The sequence below is a fragment of the Vidua chalybeata genome, chromosome 5 (genome assembly GCF_026979565.1).
Source record: "Vidua chalybeata isolate OUT-0048 chromosome 5, bVidCha1 merged haplotype, whole genome shotgun sequence".
Taxonomy (NCBI): Eukaryota; Metazoa; Chordata; class Aves; order Passeriformes; family Viduidae; genus Vidua; species Vidua chalybeata.
Genome location: NC_071534.1, coordinates 10,698,657 through 10,722,343, shown reverse-complemented (window position 1 = coordinate 10,722,343; position 23,687 = coordinate 10,698,657). Strand labels below are relative to the sequence as shown.

The 23,687-nt window shown below is 33.8% G+C and overlaps 1 protein-coding gene across 5 annotated transcripts in view; it reads right to left on the bottom strand.

The window, feature by feature from the left end:
* Positions 1-23,687, bottom strand: part of LRRIQ1 (leucine rich repeats and IQ motif containing 1) — a 103,157-nt gene that overhangs the window by 25,636 nt on the left and 53,834 nt on the right. For 3 of the 5 annotated variants that reach the window (XM_053944087.1, XM_053944089.1, XM_053944088.1), the window contains one exon: positions 14,348-14,449. In XM_053944087.1, the coding sequence (XP_053800062.1) occupies positions 14,348-14,449 (102 nt within the window). Of the gene's footprint in view, positions 1-2,676; positions 4,438-14,347; positions 14,450-23,687 lie in introns of those variants that run through there. The other 2 variants (XR_008431211.1, XM_053944090.1) reach the window with 2 other exon arrangements.

Sequence of the window (23,687 nt, the reverse complement as noted above, 5' to 3'; positions counted from 1 at the left end):
TCGTCTTCAATGGCATACTTTTAAAGCACATAATTTCAAAGTTATTTCTCTCTCTCTATTCCAGTAATATCAAAGAACTTCTTCTAGAATCTCCTGATTACTTAACTTCTACTGCAACCCTCTGATCATACAAATACATTGCAAACTACCACTCTGTATTGAAATGCTCACATCTTGTACTCTTCTTGTATGATGGAACATTTCCACCTGAATTTCTTGATAAGGTTCATTTTCCTAGCACTGACATCAAGACATCATTAAACACTGTTCTTCCAATTTGACCAACTCTTGAAACTTTTATGGGTTGTTATCACTTCCTGTATTCCCCCATTTACATTAAATACAATTTCTTATTTATCTTCTATAATTTTCTTCATAACAAAAAGCAGTTCCATGTTGTGATATTTCCTAAGATCTATGACACTTTTCTGCATTGATGTATAAACCTAAAATGGTATTTCACCTGGTATGTACAGGAAGCTGCCTTACAAGCAACTGTTCATTTCCTTTTTTTTTTTTTTTTTTAGCTAATTAATGACTGTTTGAATATGGAATTGCTTTATGTTTGAAAACCTAAGCTGGTTCTTAAAAAAACCCCAAAAACATCCCGGCCAAAAACAAAAATGAAGAAACTACAGAGATGATATGCTATCCACATGCAGAGGAAGAGTTCCTGATGTAAACTACTTCTACCTGCAATCAGCATGCTTCAGGATCCACTCAGGCATTTACAAATTCAAAAGGAACAAGAAAGACTTTACAGTGCTATACCATACTTGCACATTATTCTTTTGTGCAGCCTATATAGTACCCACTTCAGCCACTCTGCACAGGCAAATTTCATCAACAGCACTGCTGAGAAGTGAGTCTGGAGCACAGCCAAGAGTTACCAAGATTTCTTTGGATAGTCAAGGCTCTTGAAGAACCAAAGAAATCAAGAGGAGTAAAAACTACTTTGAAATAGTATGTTCAGCACTTCAGTGCTTAGTTATCCATCAGTAAATGTAAGGTATAAATAAAATGGAAGTAGATTAAGCCTATTTTGTTTATCCTTAGTGCCTATACTCTCACATAGTTCCTTGTTTCAAATTTCAAATCTGCCTAGTACACACTCTATCTCTAGTTGTTCTCATTAACTTTGGGAATTAATAAACTCCCGAATGATGGATGTTCTCTACTGAATAAAGGAGGGTTTTTTACTGTTGAGGAGAAAAATAAGAGATGCATAACATAAACCCCCCTTTTTTACAGAATATTTTGACAGTTTTTATTTCTATCTATTCCCACTTCTTAAAATTAAATGACAGAAGCAATCAAGAACTTCAACACAAGTGTTTAGTTGTTCAGTGATGAAATGGTATTTCCAAGCAAGAAGAGATATCACTTTATATGTAGTCCAAACCAGAGGAATATCTTTCTCTAAATTCAATAAACCAAGTAAAATTATTTAAGACATAAGATCTTCCAAAGGAATTCTCAAAATAACAAGTACAAAGGAACATTTTGTAAGAGTGCAAGAGGTCTAAATACTATGTTATTCACTATAAAGAATGCAAAACCTACACAATGCAATTGATTTTATTGAGTGTGACAACCATTAAGGTAGGTTTTGTTTGTAGTGAAGATATTAAAAGTACAGGAATGGAACTGAAAAATTCTAACCCAACAAAATTTTTTTTCAAAGTAAAAACTAGAGGTTTCTATGTGACAAGAAGATATATATGCCAAGTATTAAAAGGAATAAAAAAACTGTCATTACTCTGGATCAGCATGAATTTAGTCAGTAAAGCTGACTTACATCACATTAATAATTGTCTCATACTTTCTATGAATAATTAAAACATGTAATTTTGTGTCACAGCTTCAGAATTTTCATTTTAAAAAAGCCTGTATTATATTTACTCTTGAGAATATACATCTTTCCTAGAAAGTTATCTGAATAATAGAAGAACTCATTTTAAGAACTCATGCTCATCAACACATATGATGTGCCAAAGTACCATGCATGATTGGTACTTACTGCAGAGTAACACTGAAAGTGAAATAATGAAATTATTGTACTAATGTCAATATGTAGTTTAGTTATGAATGCCTCTGGATTGATTATCCATTCTATCTATATAATATACTTAATATAGATATGATGGGTCAAGATATATATTTTTCAATTTAAAAGGGTTTTCTTTTGTTTGAGCAGAACTATTTCTGGCTCAATTTCTGATGCTGACTGAAATATCTATTGGCATTTGATGAACATAGTGTGACAACAATTCCCAGCTCTGTCAGCATAGTAATGTGTAACAGCAGAACTATTCTCCATTGTCAAATACACACACAAAGTCTACACTGAGTGCAAGGCTGCTGTTTAGTTTTACTTCATAGCAAAACCAAGAGGTAACACTGAAGATCAGGCCTATCATTATGCCAAACATTGTATAAACAAGACTTGATTTAATGTTCATTGAATTAAATGGGAAAAAAGTCTCAGATAGACTCATAGTCTTTTCTTTTTCTTAAGACTCTATATCTAAAATTAGTTAATCCCCAATTATGTGTAATTCTTATATATTTATATCCAGCTTAAAAACAACCATAAACATTAAACTTATGAGTGTCTATAAATAAATACAGACATCAAAGTACTAATTCTTCTTATTGAGTTATATTTAATTGGTTGATACATCATGGAAGACAATAAACAATATGAAATTCCAGGGTCTTGCAGATCTATGAAAAAAAAAAACAACCTTCCATTTGTAAAGAAGGTCAGGCAAAAAAAGCAAAAGAAAACCACAATTTGCCCACAAGTTGCCCCAGGTTAATTCTCAATACGTATATCTCAAAGACCTTAGTATTTGTATAGATTTCTTCATTAATTAAACTGTGATTTTCAGCTGGTAAACACATGAAAACAAACAAGAATCAAAACACTGTATATATTTATAGAGAAATCAATACATATCCCCAGGTATGGAACTGACTTGCATTGATTTTGGATCAGTTATAGTTACAATGGCACAGGTTTTCTCTATCCATGCAGAGAAGGTTTGAATGATTTACCTACTGAATGAAGAAATCAGTTGAAAAAGGAATAAATTAGCCCTGACTCCTCCTGCTCCTTTACAGAATTTTGTTTACAACTCTATTCAAATTCTTTTTTAGTGGGAAGATGAACACAAACCCCTCAGTTCTATTTGTGAACATAATTTAACTGTCTCTAATCTTGAGATTAAACAGTTTATGCTTATTGTAGGTGTGTTTAAATTAGTTTCTTTTGACTAAACTTTTCATCTAAACTTGCTACCAAACTCTCCTACTCATGTCTTTACATATGTATTTCTATATACATATATAGAAAATTTGTTTGAAAGGGAGGGGACAACTTAAATATCATGATTCCAAATAGGTGAAGTTGCCTCATATGCATTCTGTTTATATTTGCAACAGCTTTTAAGACAGCCATAACTAATTAATTTAAAAGTGTAATTTGCTTTACCAACAGGTTAAAGCAGTTGTTCACTTGTAACTTTGCTTGTTTGCAGCTGATGATCTAATCTCCTGCCAATAGCACAGGCATTTACAGAGCATTAAGGTCTGATCCAGAGTGGAGTGAAATCCCAAAAATTTCAAATAGGAAGGCAAACTCTCACTAAAGATTATGGAAATTCAGTAGCTAATCTTATAGTATTTACTCCAGAAGGAGGAAACAGGTGATTATACTATGACTTTTAAAACCTTAGAGAGTAAATAGAGTTATTAAAATTACATAATCTTTCATGAGAATTTGTGTACCAAAAAAATGAAAAAGAAAAAACCCAAACTGAGATTTTACTTGATTTTACTTCACTGTAAACAGTCACTGTCATGAAGAAGAAGGAATAGAATTTCTTTGCCATGTTTGAGCAGAACAAGAAAATACCCACTTTCTGCCTTGTATAGAACTTGTTTTATAAGAAAGATCCTAATGTAGTTTTCATACAAAATAAACAATTTTAATCAAAATTAATCTGATTGAAAAGGTTAACAGAATTCTTTAAAGCACTTGAAGAAATACAGAAGTATTAAATGGAAATATTTACAGAAAAATTTTAATGTAACTACAAAAGTAAGCCCAAAGCATTATTTTGTTCAGCAAGATTTTTCTGCTCTTCTGAAATGATAATTGTTTTAGAAGCACTAAGTTATGGGTACTGATAGAGAGGCTAGAAAAATGGGTACATAGCTGCAATGAGAATACAGAAAATGCCTGCAAGTAAATACAGAAACTCGTCTGTAACTTGTACCACAGTTCTTGAAACTTTCTTCCAGTCTTTAAACTTCTCCATATTCTGGTTCAGTGAATGCATCAAGGGGCAGTAAAATTGGAGAAATATCTGAATAGCATCATCACCCTCAAGGCATCCAGGTCTCAGAACAGACTCTTCTTCAGCATTCTGGCTAGAAGAGGAGAAAAACAGGAGAAAAGAATGCAATGATATAGTAAAATTGTCACTAAACCCAAGATAACTTATTTAAAGACATTTAAAATGTCTTAATTCCACTTACCTTCTCCTGGATTCCAAACAGATTCTTCAGCTTTCACCTATCTGGTCCTGGGTCACTACACCTTACAGTGCTCTGGGTGCTTATCAGTACTGCCTTGTTGTGTGACTTTACTAATTATATAACGAGAAAAAGGGATTTGCCCCTAATATTTCTATTAGAACAAACATATTGTATGGGAAATCATAAAAATATACAGCACTCATTGGGGAAATAAAATTTGGAAGAAAGAAATTAGTATGATGCATGGATAACACACGGGCTTAGTAATTTAGTGAAAGAGTAGTAACTATCTATACAAAGGTATAAAACCCAAAAATCCCAAGCAGCACTAAATGTGAAAGAAACAACTTGTAAAATTTATTCCAAGAAAGACTTTATAAACATTTGCATTTGCAATAAATGAAAGACATTTGAAAGAGAATTTTGAATACCGTGCACACAACTCACATAGTACGATCACAGCCTATGCAGTGTTTTAGCATATGTAGACCAGACTACAAGTAGAGTCTGACAAAACCTAAGAAGGCAGACCTGGCTAAGAGTCAGGAGTCACGCTTATTAAATTGAACTCTCAGGGGTATCATGCAATCAGAGGTCACAATCGAGGCAACAGAAGCAATGTCACGATATCAGAGAAAGGGCCAATTCAGACCTGCTCCCCGACAGGCAGTGAGGTCACGGCTTGCGGCAAATAACTGTATTAAAAGGGAATATTCTCTGCACACTTTTAGAACTGTCATCTGAACAAACAAAGCCAGGTCATTGATAGGTTAAATCAGAACTTTCTGGCTTACCGGCACATAGCTTCCTTTCTTTTTACATTCACTGCTAATTTCTCAATTCCAAAATATACATCAGGTACTAAAGCAAATACTCAGTAAATTTAACTTAAAAATACATAGTAGAGTTTAAATTCCTCCTTTTTAAAAGTCGCGTTCTATCTTTCACAAGAGATATCACTGGTCTCTTCATAAAGTGAAAACTGCTGAGCTTGCTTCTTATCAGAAAATAAAAAGCATGCATGTGTTTCAGAGAAATGTCTTTCCACAGTCAGGGTCTTAGTAAGCCTGAAGCTCAATGCGCATTTAGAAACCATTAAAAATACAGTTATTCATAATGTACTTGTTTAATGACAATTATGAAAATGAAGTTCTTTTGTCTGGGTACTGTATGGATTTCTTTATCTCATTGTCTGGACTGGGTTATCTACAACATTCTATAAATGTGCTAATTTATGAAGTTACAACCATGTTGGATTGGGAACCTGACAATAAATCCAAAAAGAGAGAACAATTCTAGAATGTCATGTAAACAAAATTGTATTCAAAAATATTGTCTTGAAATGCAGCCTTTCTTACCAATATGAGAAAAAATATATAACTGCAAAATTCAGTATTTCTACCTTTTTTATATTCACAAGCCAGATAAAATATCTGCAGTGCATACATCAAACTAGCACAAAAAAATGAATTTCCAGAAATTGCTAACATGTTTTGATGAGAGTTGAACTGCAAAGTTATGAAGTAGGAAAATTTACAGAAATAACACACCATAAAAGTTACATAGGTATCACTGCATGATTGTACATTTTCATTAACATACTTGAGTTCCTTGGAATTCTTTATAAAATTAGGTAGGTCCACCGCACATTCAATTCTGGATTATATGAAATCTATAAAAGCTATAGAACTTTGCTCTAAGAGTTAGTATTCAACAGCATAACATTTTAAATTCCTCTATTTCAATTTTAGAGTGTTGTGTTGATATTTTGCTTGAAAAATGTATCTGAACAACAACATTATTAGTTATAAAAACAGAAAGATAATTCAATGTGTGTTTAATATTAAACTTGTGAAAATGGCCTCTTTGGTATGCTGTAGATTTCTGACCTCATTGATAATACTAATTCTACACAATACCATAGTTCTCATACAGAATAGAGAAAAAAGAAATTAATTAATTAAAAGCTCTGCTGTGAAGTCTTTCCTTTACTTCACCTCTGAAAGTGCTTAGAATAATGCAATTATTAAAACCTATAGCTACAGAAAACATCCCTTTAATTGGGATTTAAAATGTGCCATAGATTCCAATTGAAGAAATATTTATACCTACAAAATATTTCTAAGGCTACATTATATTCCTTATTCATATCATCATACCAAATGGAAATTCTTTTGCAAGAGGAACATTTGTGCAATGCAACATTTGTGACACTTTTACAGACACAGACTCCGTGGCCTATGTTTAAAAAACATTTGCATAGTAATATAATTTTAGTGCTTGAAACATTCATTTTGGAAAGCACTTTGAATATATCTGAATATGCACTTTTAATGACCTCTTCATTAGCAATTGCTTTTTGAAGTGTAAAAAAATGTATTGGGTACTCTCCAGTGAAAGCAAAGCAAATAAACAAACCACCCCAATACTGACTGCAGTCCCCAGGCATCCAAACAGCAACAAATTCAATAATTACTTTTAACAGGACATGCTAAATACAACTTTTGTAACACTTTATTTTAAAGCAAATTAACCAAACCTATTCTCACTTACCCCCTCCAACCAAATCCATTTGGATTTAACTTGTTGCTAAAATTATCTGTCTTTTGCACTCTAAGACCTGGGTCATGACCTTACTTAGGGACAGGAAATAGTTATCAGGTCACTGAATGGTCAAATGAAAAAGGATTTGAAATGCTTCAGTACTCAGGGATCTATTCATCCAAAACTATTGCCTTATGCAGTATTAAAAGCTGTGGATCTCAATGAGGAATCAACTTGCTTACATTAACACTGGCTGAGATGCAGGTATCACACTACAAAAATTTTGGACATAAAATATCAAGAAAAGGAGAAAAATGAAAGGCAAAATTGAAGGAGATGCAAATAAAACTATCTGAACTATTATATAATCTTATTCAACAATGAGAAAAAGTAGTTCTCAACCTCTGATGACATTTTGGGTGAAATGTCTCTCCTACTGAAGTCATCACTGGGTAGTTATTAGCAAAACAATAGTAAGATTTTTTTTTTCTTGTTGATAAAAACTGCTAAATTAATATGTTATGAAAGCACAGGTAACCACCTATGCACTGTGCAAAATCCTAGTTTTGGAAGTTTATTGGAACAAACAAACACACTCTCTAGGTTAGAGACTGCATTCATATCTCATACACTAATAAAATCCTTATGCTACCACAAATTACAAAAGTCTGCAAAATAGCAGAATCAGGAACAAAGAGAAAGTACACAGGCAGGTGAAATATGTGGTCAGAAACCTTGAATATACGAATACAGGAACCCTGAAGACTAGAACCACAATAAGAATTCATCATATTAGCTGGTATGTATCTGTGGCAAATGCCTCTTGTCCAGGAACTTCAGGCAAAATAGAACTGGTTTGGTTTTTTGGGTGGGTTTTTTTGTTTGGTTTTTTTTTTTTTTGTTTTTTTGTTTTTTTTTTTTTTGGGTGTTTTTTTTTTGTTTTTTTGGTAATTGAAAGTGGAAAGCAAGAATATTAATAAAAATTTCATATGTCTAGATAATTTATAAATACTCAGACACTGAAGTGCACTGCATAAACCCACATAAATTATGTTTTACATATTTATTTTTAAACATAATTTCAGGATTGCTTCATTCCATGAATACTAAAAAAATCCTACACTATCATTGACAGACAGGAGGTTAGAAAATTAGGCACAGATTTTATTTTTCAGTTTTATTTTATAATAAGAAACTGGACCAGTAGAACTATGTAACCGAAGCTTGAGTGCGTGCACTGTAAGGCCCCTGCAGTCCTTTACAAGTTTTCAGCGTACCGCTGTTGTGAACTGGGTTTGCACTCTGCCAGCAGAGCAGCTCTGACCCATGGAGAGCACTCCTTCAGATCAACACTGCCTCAGGCTTTACTGCTTTCTCCAAGAAGTCTTACATTTCAGGCATCAAGTTGAATTTCTTCTGGAGATGATTAACCCAAACCCATGACAGATTTTTTCCAAGATATCCAACTCCTTATGTTTATTTTATCCTGGCTCTTTTTGGATGTACTGGACACAAGTAACCTACTCATTTTACATGTTGAAGGGCTGGTGGAGAGCCATTAATTCCTTAAAATGAGAAAATACTTCAATGCAAGAATTCTGTTGTGTGAGCTCAAACTAAATAATAAGAAACAAAGCCATAGAATTATGATTTCAAAAGATACAACTCCTTCTGCACTGCAAGTTTTTCTGTAATACATTTTCATTACATTTCAGGACAGATCTTACATTCTCTGAAAATGCATTATTTTGTCATTTTTGTCCGTGCTATATGGATTAGAAACTGCTTCCCTAATATGGCATACAAATTTAGAGCCTGGGAGATATGTAACAGTTACAGTTTACTGTAAACATGGCAATTGAACTCATAGAATTGCAGCGAGGCCAGATTTCAAATGTGGTTATTAATCCTTTTGGGACAACAGATCAATAATAGACAACTTACTTAAGAAATGGATGTTTACAAACACTGTGATGCCTGGGAATTGATGCCATTAATATTTCTCCATTAAAAAGAGCTGATTTCTAAAAGATGAAAACAACTAACACAAATTTTCACTTATAGTTCAATGTCTTTTTATGTGCTTTTAAATAACAAACAACAGAACATTCAAAGTCCATATAAAGATGAATACTAGCATTCCAGCCTCAGTACCTTCTCTTAACTGTCATGTAGATGTGATTTGTCAAGCATTGGTGATTTTAATCAATACAAAATCTATTAAATGTCATACATAGATTTTTTAAAATTTAAAATATTCATATGTTATAATACAGAAAATCTAAGAAACAATGTTGATCAAGTGCAACAATATTTTAATGAACTCACAGAATTAACTAATAGCCACCCTTAAATTCCAACTTCCCAAAGTCTCACATTTGCACTTTCAATTATCACTAGTAATAATAATCTATAAGAATGTTTTGCAATAATTTTTGCTTGAGACTATAAGGAGTTTCATAATTAGGAACTACTATAAAGCTGGAAAACAGATGACTAAATGGATTCCTTGATATTTATCTTCAAATCATATGACATAATCACAAGCTCACTTTACTTCTTATTCTTGAAAAATAAATGTTATTTCTACTGACAATTTCAACAGAAATAAATAAATATTGCCATAATTAAAAGCCATCTGAGAAAGAATAATCTATTCATTATCAAATTTGTATTGGTGAAATTGGTCCTAACACTATACCCATTACATTTTCCTTGGTCACCATGAGCATAAAATGACAGGAAATACAGTACTGCCAAGTAGAACTACAGGTTCCCAAACTACAGCAAACATATCTTGTCAATACAGCCTGGTGCATTTTTAATATAGTTAAACCTCTAGGTATAAATCATTTTTCACATTTTTAGGTGAAGTCACATTGCACTGCTTCCACTTTGAAGTGTATGGTATAGATGTGTCACTGATGGATATGGATATGACAAAAAATAAATATAGTATATATGCCAATAAATCACCTAACCTACAAAATTAAATAGAGCACAATCTATGAAATTACGTGAAATAAAGTAAATCATATCCAAATAATACTTGGATAGTTTGAATGGATTTTCATCTGATCTCCTGTATTCTTCCAACTTGCTCCACAGATTGGAATTCAGCTTCCCATTCCACTGAACAAAAATTATTTGGATAATCCACCAAAACCATTGAGGAAACTGGATTAAAGAAGACCCCAAAATACACACACTGTTTGTAAAGCTTGTAGCAAAAAAATGTGCTTGGCCTTAGGGCTCATTCTTCAGTTCTCAGCCACTGTACTGGGACTAAGTATTCACACTGTTGGCTAGAAAAGTATCCTTCCTCTATGTAAATGAAATTACAGATCCTGTAATTACGGACCCACAGATGGCAGAGATGCTCTGTTACACGTTCAGCCAGGACTAATTGGAACTTCCCAAGAGAAGTCAAGGATAGATTTTTCCTTCAGTTCCTGATGTACTTTACCCAAAACAGTCAAGACTATTTTACATTAAATTAACAACTGAAATAGCCTCCAGACAAATAGAGGACAAGTAGTCGTAAAGCTTTCTAAAAAATATGCTTTGATGCAAAATAGGAAATTATGACAATTATCTGTGTGTCTTATAAAGTTTCCAAAATTTTGAGAGCTTTGAAATGTCACCATCTACAAACAACAAAAATATCTCCAAGAACATTCATTGAACCAGAATATTCATTAAAGAAGGCATATTTTGTTTGTCAGCTACCTGACACTAAATGAAACTCAACAACCATGATGGAAGCATAACCTTATCTCACGAAAGAAAGCAGTGTAATATACACAGTCCCAGAAAATGTCCAGCAAATCATCAGGAGTACATCAAGTCAGGCTTTCATCTGTCTGTCTTCAGGTTTTTGATCAGGGTATAATTTGGTATGAAAAACAGTAAATACATATTTATACTTGCATATTCTATGGCTCGCTTTACAACCTACTCAAGTTGACGTCACAAAAAAGATTCAAATATATTTTTATTCAACTAATAGTTTTAATGTATCTATAATACAATGACCACATGCATTAAATTTTTAAAGAAACTGAAACTGCATCTGACAGAACGTGTTAGGATTTCAAAATGCATATTGATACTAGTAATTACACCAGTGAGTAATTGTTCATAATTTACTTTCCTTTTAAAAGACACAAATAGAATGTCATAAGTGCTACATTTATTGAATTCTTATACCTACTTATGCTCCTGGTATATGCATATATATTTGTGTGAGTATAGACACATGTAGTATATGTAAATACATTGACACATACCGACACAGATATATTGACACATAAATTGACACATACAGTAACGCGTTGAATTGCATTCCCACGGTTTCTGCCTCCATATGCTGCCTGTATTTTTAAATTGTCAGCTCTTCTCTGTGAGAATAGTATTTCCTTGTACCATTAGCATGGTGTTTGTATTACAAAGGGATTTATTTCTGACTAAATTCTGTGTGCTGCTGTGATTCAAATGTGAAATAATGGTCTCTGGTGGGGATTTGTCTAGCATCAGTGAGGAAAGCATGATGACTCATCCAAAATTTAATGAAAATTTATGAATAAATTTTGAATATTTATGAATAAATAACTCCAGTTTTGAAAATGTATTTTCCAACAACATGTATGTCAACTTAGAGAGGTGTGCATTACCCTATGGGATTAAAGTTATGCACAAGTTTTCAAAATTTGTTAACAGCATATTGCATATAAGCTTATCAAAACTTTTGTAGCAGGAAAATAAGAAGGAAAATTATGACAGAACAATAATCTCAGGAAAAGAAAAGCATCAGGTATTAACCTCATTTCTTTTCACTATTTTTATATCTCTTATGCTTTGATTAGTTTTTGTCTTCTTTGTAGTCTTACACACAAAGCCACAATGAAGACAAAAGACATTCATCATTCATTTTAACTAGATTTCTTCTTAAATATTCATTACCATGATGTGTTCCAGTTTGAAAATCTAAAACTGCTCTAATTGTTTCACTTCCTAGGGCATCCCCTTTCAAAAGTAGTGATTCTGTTATTTAACAGATAACACGTGTGTACTTGCTCTTTTGCTGTTGATGTTGACTTCTCCCTCCATTTCCCAATTTAAAGAAATAAAGAAGGAATATATAGAATGTGCTTTTTTTTTTTTTTTTTTTTTTAGTTTTCTATGAAGAAGATAGTTTGGAGTTCAAATTTTCTACCCAAGGACTTACTATGAGTCTGTGAAAGTAAAAGGTCTTGAATGGAGGAAGTTTATTTCCACCACACAAAGGACAGGTCTGGGTTCTATCGAATTAAAATACAATGACCACAAGATTTATGGATACAGAGTGAAAACATTCCACCTTCTTGTTACAGAAAGAACTCCAATGACAGAACAGACCCAAAGAGATCTATTGCAGGCAAAAGTGGAAGAAACACTTAAAAGGTAAGAGGGGAAATGGGAAACAAGAGAAGACATCTCTGATAACACAACTCTGTGAAGTTATTATGCAGGTGTAAAGTGTTACTAATTCTAAATTAAGAAACTCCTCGTTCTGTCTGATGATACCTCACATACATATAAATAAATGCTCTTTGTTGTATGCTCTAATTCACAACCTAGAATTTTCTGGACATAATGTCTGAAGTTGCAATGCCTCTGGTAGAAGGACAAATTTCTGTTCTGGTCAAGCAGAAAAGTATTGCTTGTCTTCTTGAAGGCTCAGCAGACTGCATGTGAGCAGCCATGAGTGGTGAAAAAAAGTTTGTTTATTAGCCTGCTAGAGGGGTAAAATGGTCCTTGAAATAAAAGATAATTAAGAGCACCACCATTATGCTTGCCTTTTGATATCCAATCTGCCTTGGTACCTTCTCTCCATAATTTCAAAAAGTAACTGCAGTAATATTTAGAATGCATACATCGGCTTTTCAAAACAAAGGGAAAGGTTTTCAGGCAGGAGCAAATACACTGGTGGCAGGAAAGCTAGCCTAAACCTACACTGACTTTCGGGTAGTGAACTTGTATTCAGGCTTATCTCTGACATGGTTTTGAGCATTCCTACAATTGGGTCTATTGGACATTCACTTTTTCACAGGCAGCCTGCCTGTCCTGTTTCCTCAGCATATGATGCATTCTGATGTATATAAACTTATGCCACAGAAACATATATGAGATACTGGGAAATGCTCAGTCAGGTGCAGTACACACAGACTTTCTATAGTTAAGGTAAATTCATGCTTGGATCCAAGGCAAATAATAGTGCAAAAATATTTCCTCTTCAAAATTCAACAAGAATTGTTTCCAAATAAATTTGAGCATGGACTTATGTATGTGAGGCAAATCTAAGCTTCCATACAGCTAAATTAATTGACTGAATTGCAATTCATGTAGACTCAGATTTATTTCATGTCTGTCTCAGACACATTCTAATTTTTATCCTCATACAGTGAATGCTAATATAGTATAATTTGTACTTTTACTTTGTGAAACTGGGAATAGATCAGTTACCATGTGACTATGTCTTTGAAAAAGATAAAAACATAGAGGTGAGAACTTTCTGAGTACACTACTGAGCTGCAAAAAGAATCAAAACAATATAAAATTGTGATGACTGTCTTCTTACAACAAGGGCATTTTAAATAGACTTGGCCTTATTTTAATTGTACAGAAACCAATGACTGTTTAACATGAATTTCAACAGTAAAAGAGCTACATCAGTGTTTAAATATTTGCGAAATATTGATGAAAAATAATCTAATATTTACATGCTGAATGTTCTTTCCTTGCCTTCTGTCAAATAGTGCATTTCTGGGGAATATTTATGAAAGTACTTGCCAAAAAACATGTTAAGGATTTTTAGGAGTTAATGTCTAGCTTTGGAAATGGTGGCAATTTAATGAAGAATTTGAAGTGATATTTCATTTATGAAGTTTTATTCTAGTACTTTGTATTTTATATCTCTCTGACAGGCTTTGACATTTTCATGATGAAGATATAATAAAACAATAAATAAATAAGTTAGGCTCCATTTCCCTATGAATTAAGCTCTGGGAGCACCTCTTGCTCTCTGCAATGAATTGAATTTGAAATGTTTCACTGCTGTGACTTGAAGAACAGATAAGTTCCTTAAACTTCTGCCTTTTTCTATTTGCACATATTGTTTTATATTTTGAATAAGCCTGTTTAAAAGGTTTACTCAATGTTTAAAAGACATTGAAAAATATATATGCTTAGATACATAAAATGAAATACTTGTTCATACCTTCAAAGTATCCAGCATTTACAGGCTGTGTCTTCCCTGGTGGTTTCACAGAGAGATGTTTATTTTCATTGTTTTTGAACAACGCCAGGCGCACAGCTGGGTCTAGATGACAAGAACAAGTTAAAATCAAAGGTCAGACCTGGCTCATTCATTCCTTCAAGCAGCTTTTCACCTTTTAGCCACTTAATAAATGAAAATACCTTTAAAAGTAGGTTTTATATTCACAAAGGATTACACTTTCTAAAATAAAGCCATATAAATACACATGCAACTGAGAATCCAAGTAATTGTTTTGCAATTTTAACACTGTTGATCTTTCAGCTCACTCATCTACAACTTAAAAATAAACCGTGAAGCATGTATTTGCAGAAAATATTTTTTTTAAATCTGGATTTTAAGCTTGAATTTAAAGCAGAAATATTAACAGGGTACATATCAAGCAGCGTTTCTAAAAGCTTTGGGTTATAATTATTCAACAGTCTAAATTAAGACATTTACACCTAAAAAATGTTAATAGGAGGCATCTTATTTTTTGAGGCTATGCTTTTAGATAATAAGTTAGTCTTCCTTCATCTTCCATCCTAATTAAAATTTAAAAATTGAAATTAAAAATACCCCAGAAGTCTACATGCTGAAGTATGAAATCTTGATTTATACTGTTACTTTTAAAAGTTTGCAAAGAGGTAAAGATGAGCAAATAATTGTATATAAATCTATATATACAATTGTATATAAATCTATATAAGACATGTTCCTAGACTGGCAAAAAAAGAGTTTAATTAACAAAAACTACACTGATGCAAAAACCACACAAGTTGGGAAAAGTTATTTACAATGTGAAGGAAGAATTTTTTGCTTGGTACAGGAGGAAAGTCAGAGTTTAAGGGAAACAGTGCATTAGAAGGAATGTGAAAATTGTGGGCACAATGCAGAATAAACCAGTGATAATACTAAAAAAAAAAAATAATAGGGACTGAAAAAAAGTAGAAACAAAAATAGATACACAATGTTGAGCAAATAGATGTTGACTATAGACAGTTCTGTAGGTATGCCATGGAGCAAGGTAATATGATTAACAGAATGCCAAAGAAAAGATACAAGAAATATGTTTAAAAGAACACAGTAGCCCAAACAGATATATCCACTCTCAGGAATATATGAGAAACCATGAGGCAGAATAAGTTTGTCTACAGAGATGACTAAAAACTGTTCAAAAAGGGTAGAATTAGTAACAAGGAGAAAAAAAGCAATGGAGTTTATCAAAAAAGTAGAAATGGCAAGGGAAGGATCTGAATTTTCTCAAAGAATGTGCGTGTAGCAAAAATTAATACGTGAGACACTGCCAGAACAGACAGAGCAGAAAAACAGGTTATGGAAAGACTCAAAGAGCATTCAGACATAGTATATTGGAATTACTAGTTACGTCTGGTGCTTAATTTTGAGTCAGTTACATGATCTCATTAGTGTTTATTGAGAGAGTTTGTAAGACCATGATAATACTGCAGCAAAGTAAATAGCTTTTTTGTTTGTCAGTTTTCTTATTTCTGAATTATGAGAATATCCTATTAAGATGGAGGGCAACTTCTTATGAATTAAGAAGGTGGGAATTTTAACAACCATTTGTAAAGTTGGTTTTGACTAGCCCTCTATAGCTGTAGTGGTCACTTCAATTACAAATTAAAGGAAGATAAAGGGATCCTAAGAGCTCAGCTTTTCCCCAGAGAATGGGAAGATCAGTGGTAAGCCTGGAGAAGATCTCTAATGGGGTGTGGCACTCTAAGAGATAATGCATTGGCAAAACACGTCAAGATGTTACAGTGTACTTGGTCGCCCCACACTGCAGCAGCACGTGTTTGACAGAATGTTCTTAATGGTGCTAACCCCTCACAAAGCAGCAAACATAACTAATGAAGGAACAGTGGCATGTGGGGAGGGACTAAATTAGGTCATGTCTTCTTCACAAAGCAGAATCAGTGATACCTTACAAGTTTTGATCTCAAATTGGCTAAGAGCCTCTCTCGTTTGGTTGTAGGATGTTTATAGCTTTCAGATTAACCCAGAGGATGTCATATTTAGAGTAATTTTAACTCACTTTTACTAGCTGAATTCAATGAAACCATCCAAGAAGCAAAATAATGATTAGCTCCATTAGTTTCAAAGGTGGATTATTAGAATGATTCTGATAATTGGGTAATTTTATTCACAAACTGTATTGCCAGGTTTGTAGATTCTTTCACTCTGTATAAATGGATAAAGTAGCCTTCCAACTAAAAAAAAAATTGTATCAGACTAGTGTTCATCAGGGTAGCAAAATTTTGGTATAGTGAATCACAGTAAGACTTGTGATTAAAATACCTTGAAATTGTATTACATTATACTTTAAAAGTTCTCCTTGAAATTTTAGATAATAGAAGTTATAAGAAATATTTTAAGCATGAATTATTATTGTCTGTTGAATAGTTCTAAGATACATGGCCATACAAATCCTGCACATGGATAAAAATGTAAAAATACAATTTTTATAATTGTAATTTTTCCAACATCTAGCATACCATGTTGACAAAAACGACTTCTAACTTCTTCCAGCTTTATACTAGTTACAAAAATGAGTGTCTTTCTTCAATAAAAGACCAAAGACAAATTGACAAAATCAAATAAAACCTCTTAAGACAAAATGCAATTGAAAATTCCCAAAGTAATTTTGATTAATTTAAAATAATTCCTGAAATAATATATTTTTTCTTATGTGCGTCTATTGACATTGCTCCAAAATGTTTTAAAAATATCATCTTTTCTTATCCAACCTCCCACCCAATTCTCTGAAAACACCAAGTCCAAAGTTAAACTATACTAAAGATTTTTGGTGAAGTCACTCAGAGTTATTAGCCCCAAGTTAGATTTCTCAAATGTTTATTTGTGCACAAAAATATCAGGAGCAAAGTCTTCCGTGAACTGGGAAGAAGGGCAAATAATGGAAATTGTTCTTCTAAGAGATTTCCATCAGAAGATTCATCTTTGAATCTTTGCAAAATAACTTAAAGAATCTACATGGATTTAACACAGTGCCAGACTACTTGAATTTGTACCTACCTGGATCACCTCAACCATTGCCTACAGCTCTTTTGTTATTAAAAATGAGTCCTTTTCTTTATCTAGTTCCAAATGTAAGCAATATTACATAGATTACTTCATAATACTAGTGCTTTTCAGTCTCTGAGTGAGCTAGGGAAATGAACTGCATGTATGCTTTGATGATGAGCAATCAAATGTTTTAGATTTCACATAGAGAACTGTGAAAGAGTCCAATAGTTCAAAATCATAGAAATATCTTCCTGGATTCAGCATACTCATTTAAATGTTGCTTATCAGATGATGATCTGTGCTTTCAATCTAGAAACCAGGGAGGTAATTTAATGTACATTCCTTGGCTACCTCCAAATATAGAAGTTAAGTTGGACAAACACAAGATATCTTATGGAAATAATATGGAAGGATTAGTTACTGCCTGATCTGGTACCACATTCCTAAACTTCTTGTTAATACGTGAAACCGAAAAATTAAAATATTTGCCATTCATTTTTGTTGTGCAATACCTGTAATTAGGAAAACGTAAACATAATGTGACAACTTTAAAGAGATGATAAGACAAAGTTGTACACAGCAACAGATGCTTATCTATAATGTAAATTCATCTGGAAGAAAGACTAGATTTTGTTCCATAAATGGTATAGCAATTAGAACTCCAGCTCATCCATGGCTGGAGTTCCCAGAAGATACTTCTATGCAGAATTGACAATCACAACAAATGAAGCTTTTTTTTCTGTTACTAAGAAAATATAGATCAATGGTTATTCATGTAATGTGTAATAAGAAATAATAATATGCCACAAATTTTCATTCTGACTGTTAAGATGGATTATCTGTTTTGAGGTTGTGTATTTGAGGAAGGTGGGTTGAGTTTTTTACTAGTTTTTATTTCATTTTTTAACTAGTATTGAATTGCTGAATTAACTAGTATTGAATTCTAAACTTCAACTAAAACATTTGCTGACCTCTATGAAATATCTTTATCACTGTATTCTGGTTCTAGTGATCAAGGTCCACTTCAGCTGCTTTTTACCTTTTAATTTTTTTTCCTACCTATGTGGCATCAAATATTACCATAGAATCATAGAATCATTAAGGTTGGAAAAGACCTCCAAGATCATTAAGTATGTTTGACCAAATACCACCATGCCAACTAAAGCACACCACTAAGTGCCAGTCATTTACTGAATGCTTCCAGGGATGGTGACTCCACCATCTTCCTGGGCAGCCTGTTCCAATGCTTAATTAAACTTTCAGTGAAAAAAAATTCTTCCTGATGTCCAACCTGAACCTCCCCTGTCACTGCTTGAGGCCATTTCCTCCTGTTCTGATGCTGGTTGCCTGGGAGAAGAGACCAACCCCCACCCGGCTACAGCCTCCTATCAGGCAGTTGTGCAGAGCAATTAAGTCTCCCCTAAGGTTCCTCTCCTCCAGGCTAAACAACCCCAGTCCCCTCAGTCACTCCTCACAGGCCTTGTGCTCCAGACCCTTCCCCAGCCGTGCTGCCCTTCTCTGGGCATTCCCCGGCACCTCAATATCTTGTGGTGAATGGCCCAGAACTGGACACAGGACTTGAGCTGTGGCCTCACCAGTGCCAAGTACAGGGACACAATCCCTGCCCTGGTCCTGCTGATCCAGGCCAGGATGCCATTGGCCTTCTTGGCCACCTGGGCACACGCTGGCTCATGTTCAGCTGCTGTCAACCAGCATCCCCAGGTCCTTTACTTCTGGGCTGCTCTAGAGTGACTGTGTTCCTAAACCTGTAGTGCTGCCTGGAGTTGTTGTGATCCAGGTGCAGGACCCAACACTTCACCTTGTAGAACCTCATGCAATTGGCCTTGGTCCATCAATTCAGCATGTCCAGATCCCTCTGCAGAGCCTTTCTGCCCTCCAGCAGAAAACTTAGTGTCATCTGCAAATTTACTGAGGCTGCCTTCGATTCCACCCCCCCTCCCCCACCCATGATCATAAATTAAGAGATTGAAGAGGTCCAGCCCCAGTACTGAGCTCTGGGGAACCCCACTAGCGACCAGTTGCAAACTGGATGGAGCACCATTCACTACCACTCTGTGGGCCTGGCCATCCAACCAGTTTTTAATCCAGCAAAGAGTGCACCTGTCCAAGCCAGCTTCCCCAGGAGAATGCTGTGGGAGGAAGTATCAAAGGCTTCACTGAAGTCCAGGTAGACAACATCCACAACCTTTTCCTCACCCAGCAGGTGAGTCACCTGGTCATAAAATGAGATCAGGCTGGCCAAAGCAGGACCTGCTTTTTCTAAACTCATGCTGGCTGGATCTGATCCACTGATAAGAGAACTTTTTTTGGAGAGGAAAAGGTTAAGCAAAAAGTAATACACCAGTGTAGGAGAGATAAGCTTTCAGCCATCTTAAAAGAAAAAGAAGTTAACTGAGACGCTAATATAAAATCCACAGGATGAGGGAAAATCCAAGTTAAGCAAGAAATTTGGTACTATTGTGCCAAGACATCTTTAGGAAGCTAAGATTGTTATGAGTCACAGCCACTTAAGCACCAAGAAGTGCAATAATGTCTGCTGTATTTAGATTTTGAATTAGAATTTCTATAGAATATTATGCACCCAGGTTAACAGGAATATTTCTGATATTATGCCAGTTTTACTCGGCTTTGAATTTCTGGTTTCTTGCCCGTACTTTTTGTATTACCTTAATGTACAGTAAAAACTATTACTGATATTGACTAATACTAATAAAAACTAATACTGATAATTCGTATCAGTAAAATGCAGGCCACAACTTTCTTTAACTACATAAGCAAGCATACATAACAGCAGTGGATTAGGGCATACAGGCCTTAAGGTCATTAATGGTGGGCCTGGTCTGCTGCAATATAAGCCTTGCCTGAATCACTCCCTACCTATCATAAGGCTATCCTACTTTAAGCTCTCACTCCCTTGCAATATAATACAAATTCAGTGCACTTGCTAGTATTTTCCATACTTTTTTCTTTACTGAGAAGATATGTGGCCAGACATATGAGGTAAGATACTTCTCAGTTACTCCTACATATCTAGAGTTTAACTTGGTACTTCAGCAATTCAGTCTTGCATCTAGGCGATGGAGAACTTAAGTGCTTTTACAGTGAGACTCAAGTAGCCTGTTTTTGAATTATGTTTTAAGAGGAAATTTCTTTCCATAAATTAATGCAGATGACTTACTCAGGTGTGGATTTCTATAATTATCAAATGGATACCATCACTGTTGCACTAGTAGAAGACAAATGCTTTATTTGGAAAATAAAAAAAGAATAAATTTCCACACCTGAATATATTAAGGATCAAAGATGTTCAGGGCTGTCCAGTCCAGGTTTCCAACCCAGATGTCTTGAAAATATTAAAAAGCAACTGTATAACTCTCAGAATGCAAGCTGGTTTAACACTTTGCATTTGTGAATCTCAGGTCTAAGGTAAAGGACTTTGACAGCATATAGAACCAGAAAACATACTCTGACAGCTAGTTTATTCCAAGAGGATCCACCAATACCTTATCATTACCTGCAAGTAATGAGATCTTTACACAAAATTATCAATAGCATATAAAAGATGTTCAGGATTATACTGCAATCTCAACATAAAAGCTACAGGTTTAATGTAAAGAGCTTATCATTTATTTGTATCTAGAATCTTTAGATTTCTAGAATATTTATCTCTAGAATCTTTAGAGTTGTTGTTGCTTTGCATTCTCTCAAAGCTTGAAGTTTTACTTCTATGTCAGATGTGTAAGTAGCTATAACATCAAAAATTGCTTCTTTATACCTCATAATTCCCACTTCTAAGTGGCTGCTGGTTGCTTACGTTCTAGTGGGTATGAATGCTTATCACAAACAAAATTATTTTCTTTTAGTTAGCATACTTCAGCTACTTTCAATTAGAAAGCTAAAAAGGAAACAGTTGAAATTATAACACTGAAGACGTGGAAATCCAAAAGAAAGGACAGAAATAGTATTGCTAAAACTAAATTCTACAACTTTCCATATGCATATCACTAAGTACAAGATAAATGAACCTCATTTCAGTGGAGATGAAGGCAACAGGGTGGTAACTTCTATGGGAACATTAAAAGACAATGTTGACATCTACTTATTCAGATGAATTTCAATCTGCTTTTGAGTATTAGAAGGAATCAAATCTCTCTTGTAATTCCTGCTTCAGTAGCGTTAAACTCAAAGCAATCACCTCAGAGTGTGAACTGTCTCTCCCCAGTTACACTGAAATTGCTAAAAGTAACCTAGCATGAGCTGCACCACACAGAGAACTAGGAAAGATACTGCCAGCCTAATGGGTCTGGTTACAGTTTCCTGATCTGGAGCTGGCTAGCCTCAGGATAAGGTGTATTCACTCTAATTTAAATGCTGAAAAGTCCTTCTCTTCTACCAGACCCTCAAAAAGACCCTGATTTACTCTCACCTCTTTTAGAGGATGTACCTGATGGAAAACATAATTATATATGTGGAGATTCTTTACACATGGAGAATATTCAATCAGGATCATTTTTTTTTAGTATAAGATCAGAGCTTTAAGATCAATTAAATATAAAAATACTTGTTTTGATTTATAATTTCCATTATCAAATTCCATTAATAATTTCCTTACAGACCAAGGAAGGACTGACTGTCAGTGTGCTGTATGAGAAAGAATAGTCAGCTTGATAACCTTTTCACCGAAAAGGGATGGAGTGAAATATTTTCAGTCACAGTTTTTGGTACTGTAAACTATGCTTTCTCTTCATCTGAAAAAACCCTTGTGATTTCAATGACTGACAGAGAAACCCATGCAGGCAAATTATATACACAGGTTATTTTTGTGCTTGATGTAATAGAAAGACAAAAAAAATCTATATGAGGTAGTGTCAAGAGGAGAAAATTTGAAACTATAAAAACATTGGGCAAAAGGTTTTTCAATTTTTTTAAAAACTAGCAATGTACTTTGAGAATATTCCAAGCACTACATTAAAAAGCTCAACACCCATACATCATATTGAATAATCTGAACAAAGTGAACATAAACATACCCAAGAAATCCATTAGAACTACAACAAAAACAGGACAGCAAATTTGATATGCTCAATCAGACATCTATGAATGGATTAATTACTAACATAAGACAGACAGCAAATGAGAAAAGAAGATATAACCTAATAAGTTTTATTAATTGAAAAATTATAGAGGCCAAAAAATGGAATATATATTTTTAAAAAACTCAGCTGCACACCAGATACTTATTACTTTATTTTTTTATATGCAGTAACATGGTAGGGCACCATGGAAAGCTATGCAGATTTCAAAATATTAACTTTAACTTCTTATCCATATATTCTCATTTCCACAAAGCATAATTTGCTGATTACATGTCGTTTTTTTGGCTAACCCTTTTATTATTTTCTTAACTATAGATAATTTTTATCAGATTTAGTCTTAGTCATAGTTATGGTATTTAACACAGAAAAAAATTTACAGAAAAAAGTTTTGCCTAGATACATCTGTTGGCTGGGTTTTCTCCCTTCAAAGAGCAAAACATCTTTCAATATTTTCAACACTTAATACAGAAGAGTTTTGCAAAGTTATGCAGAAGAGTGTAGCTTGTGATATAAAATATAAGTAAATAAGGGTGCATTTTATAAAGACCATTTAGTATTAGGTCCTATTGTCAACTAGGGTCTTAAATGCTTAAATGTTTCTTGTACTATCAGTATTTGACTAATATGTTTATTAATATATTCCAGCAACCTTTCTATTAGCATATCATATTAGCAACTTCTAAGGAAGGTTCACTGACATTAGAAGTAACTGAGAAGAACCAGAACACACAATTGGATGAGAAATTGGATAAGCTTTATCTATTTCCACAGTAAATATATAATTTTAAAAATGTAATGGTGTACTTTCAAATATATCACACTGTTGTCTTCATAAATAGTTCTTGCATAAGTCAAAATTTTTAACCTAAGATATTCTCAAGAAGGAAATACAAGAAACAAAAAATGCAGAAACACAAATTCCACATCTAGAAAAAGTACACGAACAGGAAGAAATAAAATTTCTGCTTACCGTAGCTGTCAAATATTCAACTTCAAAATCCAGTAGAATGGTTTTTAAAATCTAAATATGTTGATTTAAACTGAGTTGTTTTTACTGACTCACACTCCACCTTTATTCAAATTAATGTATTGATGTTTAATGTTGTACACGCAAAGTTTTTAAAAGAGAAACACTATTTCAA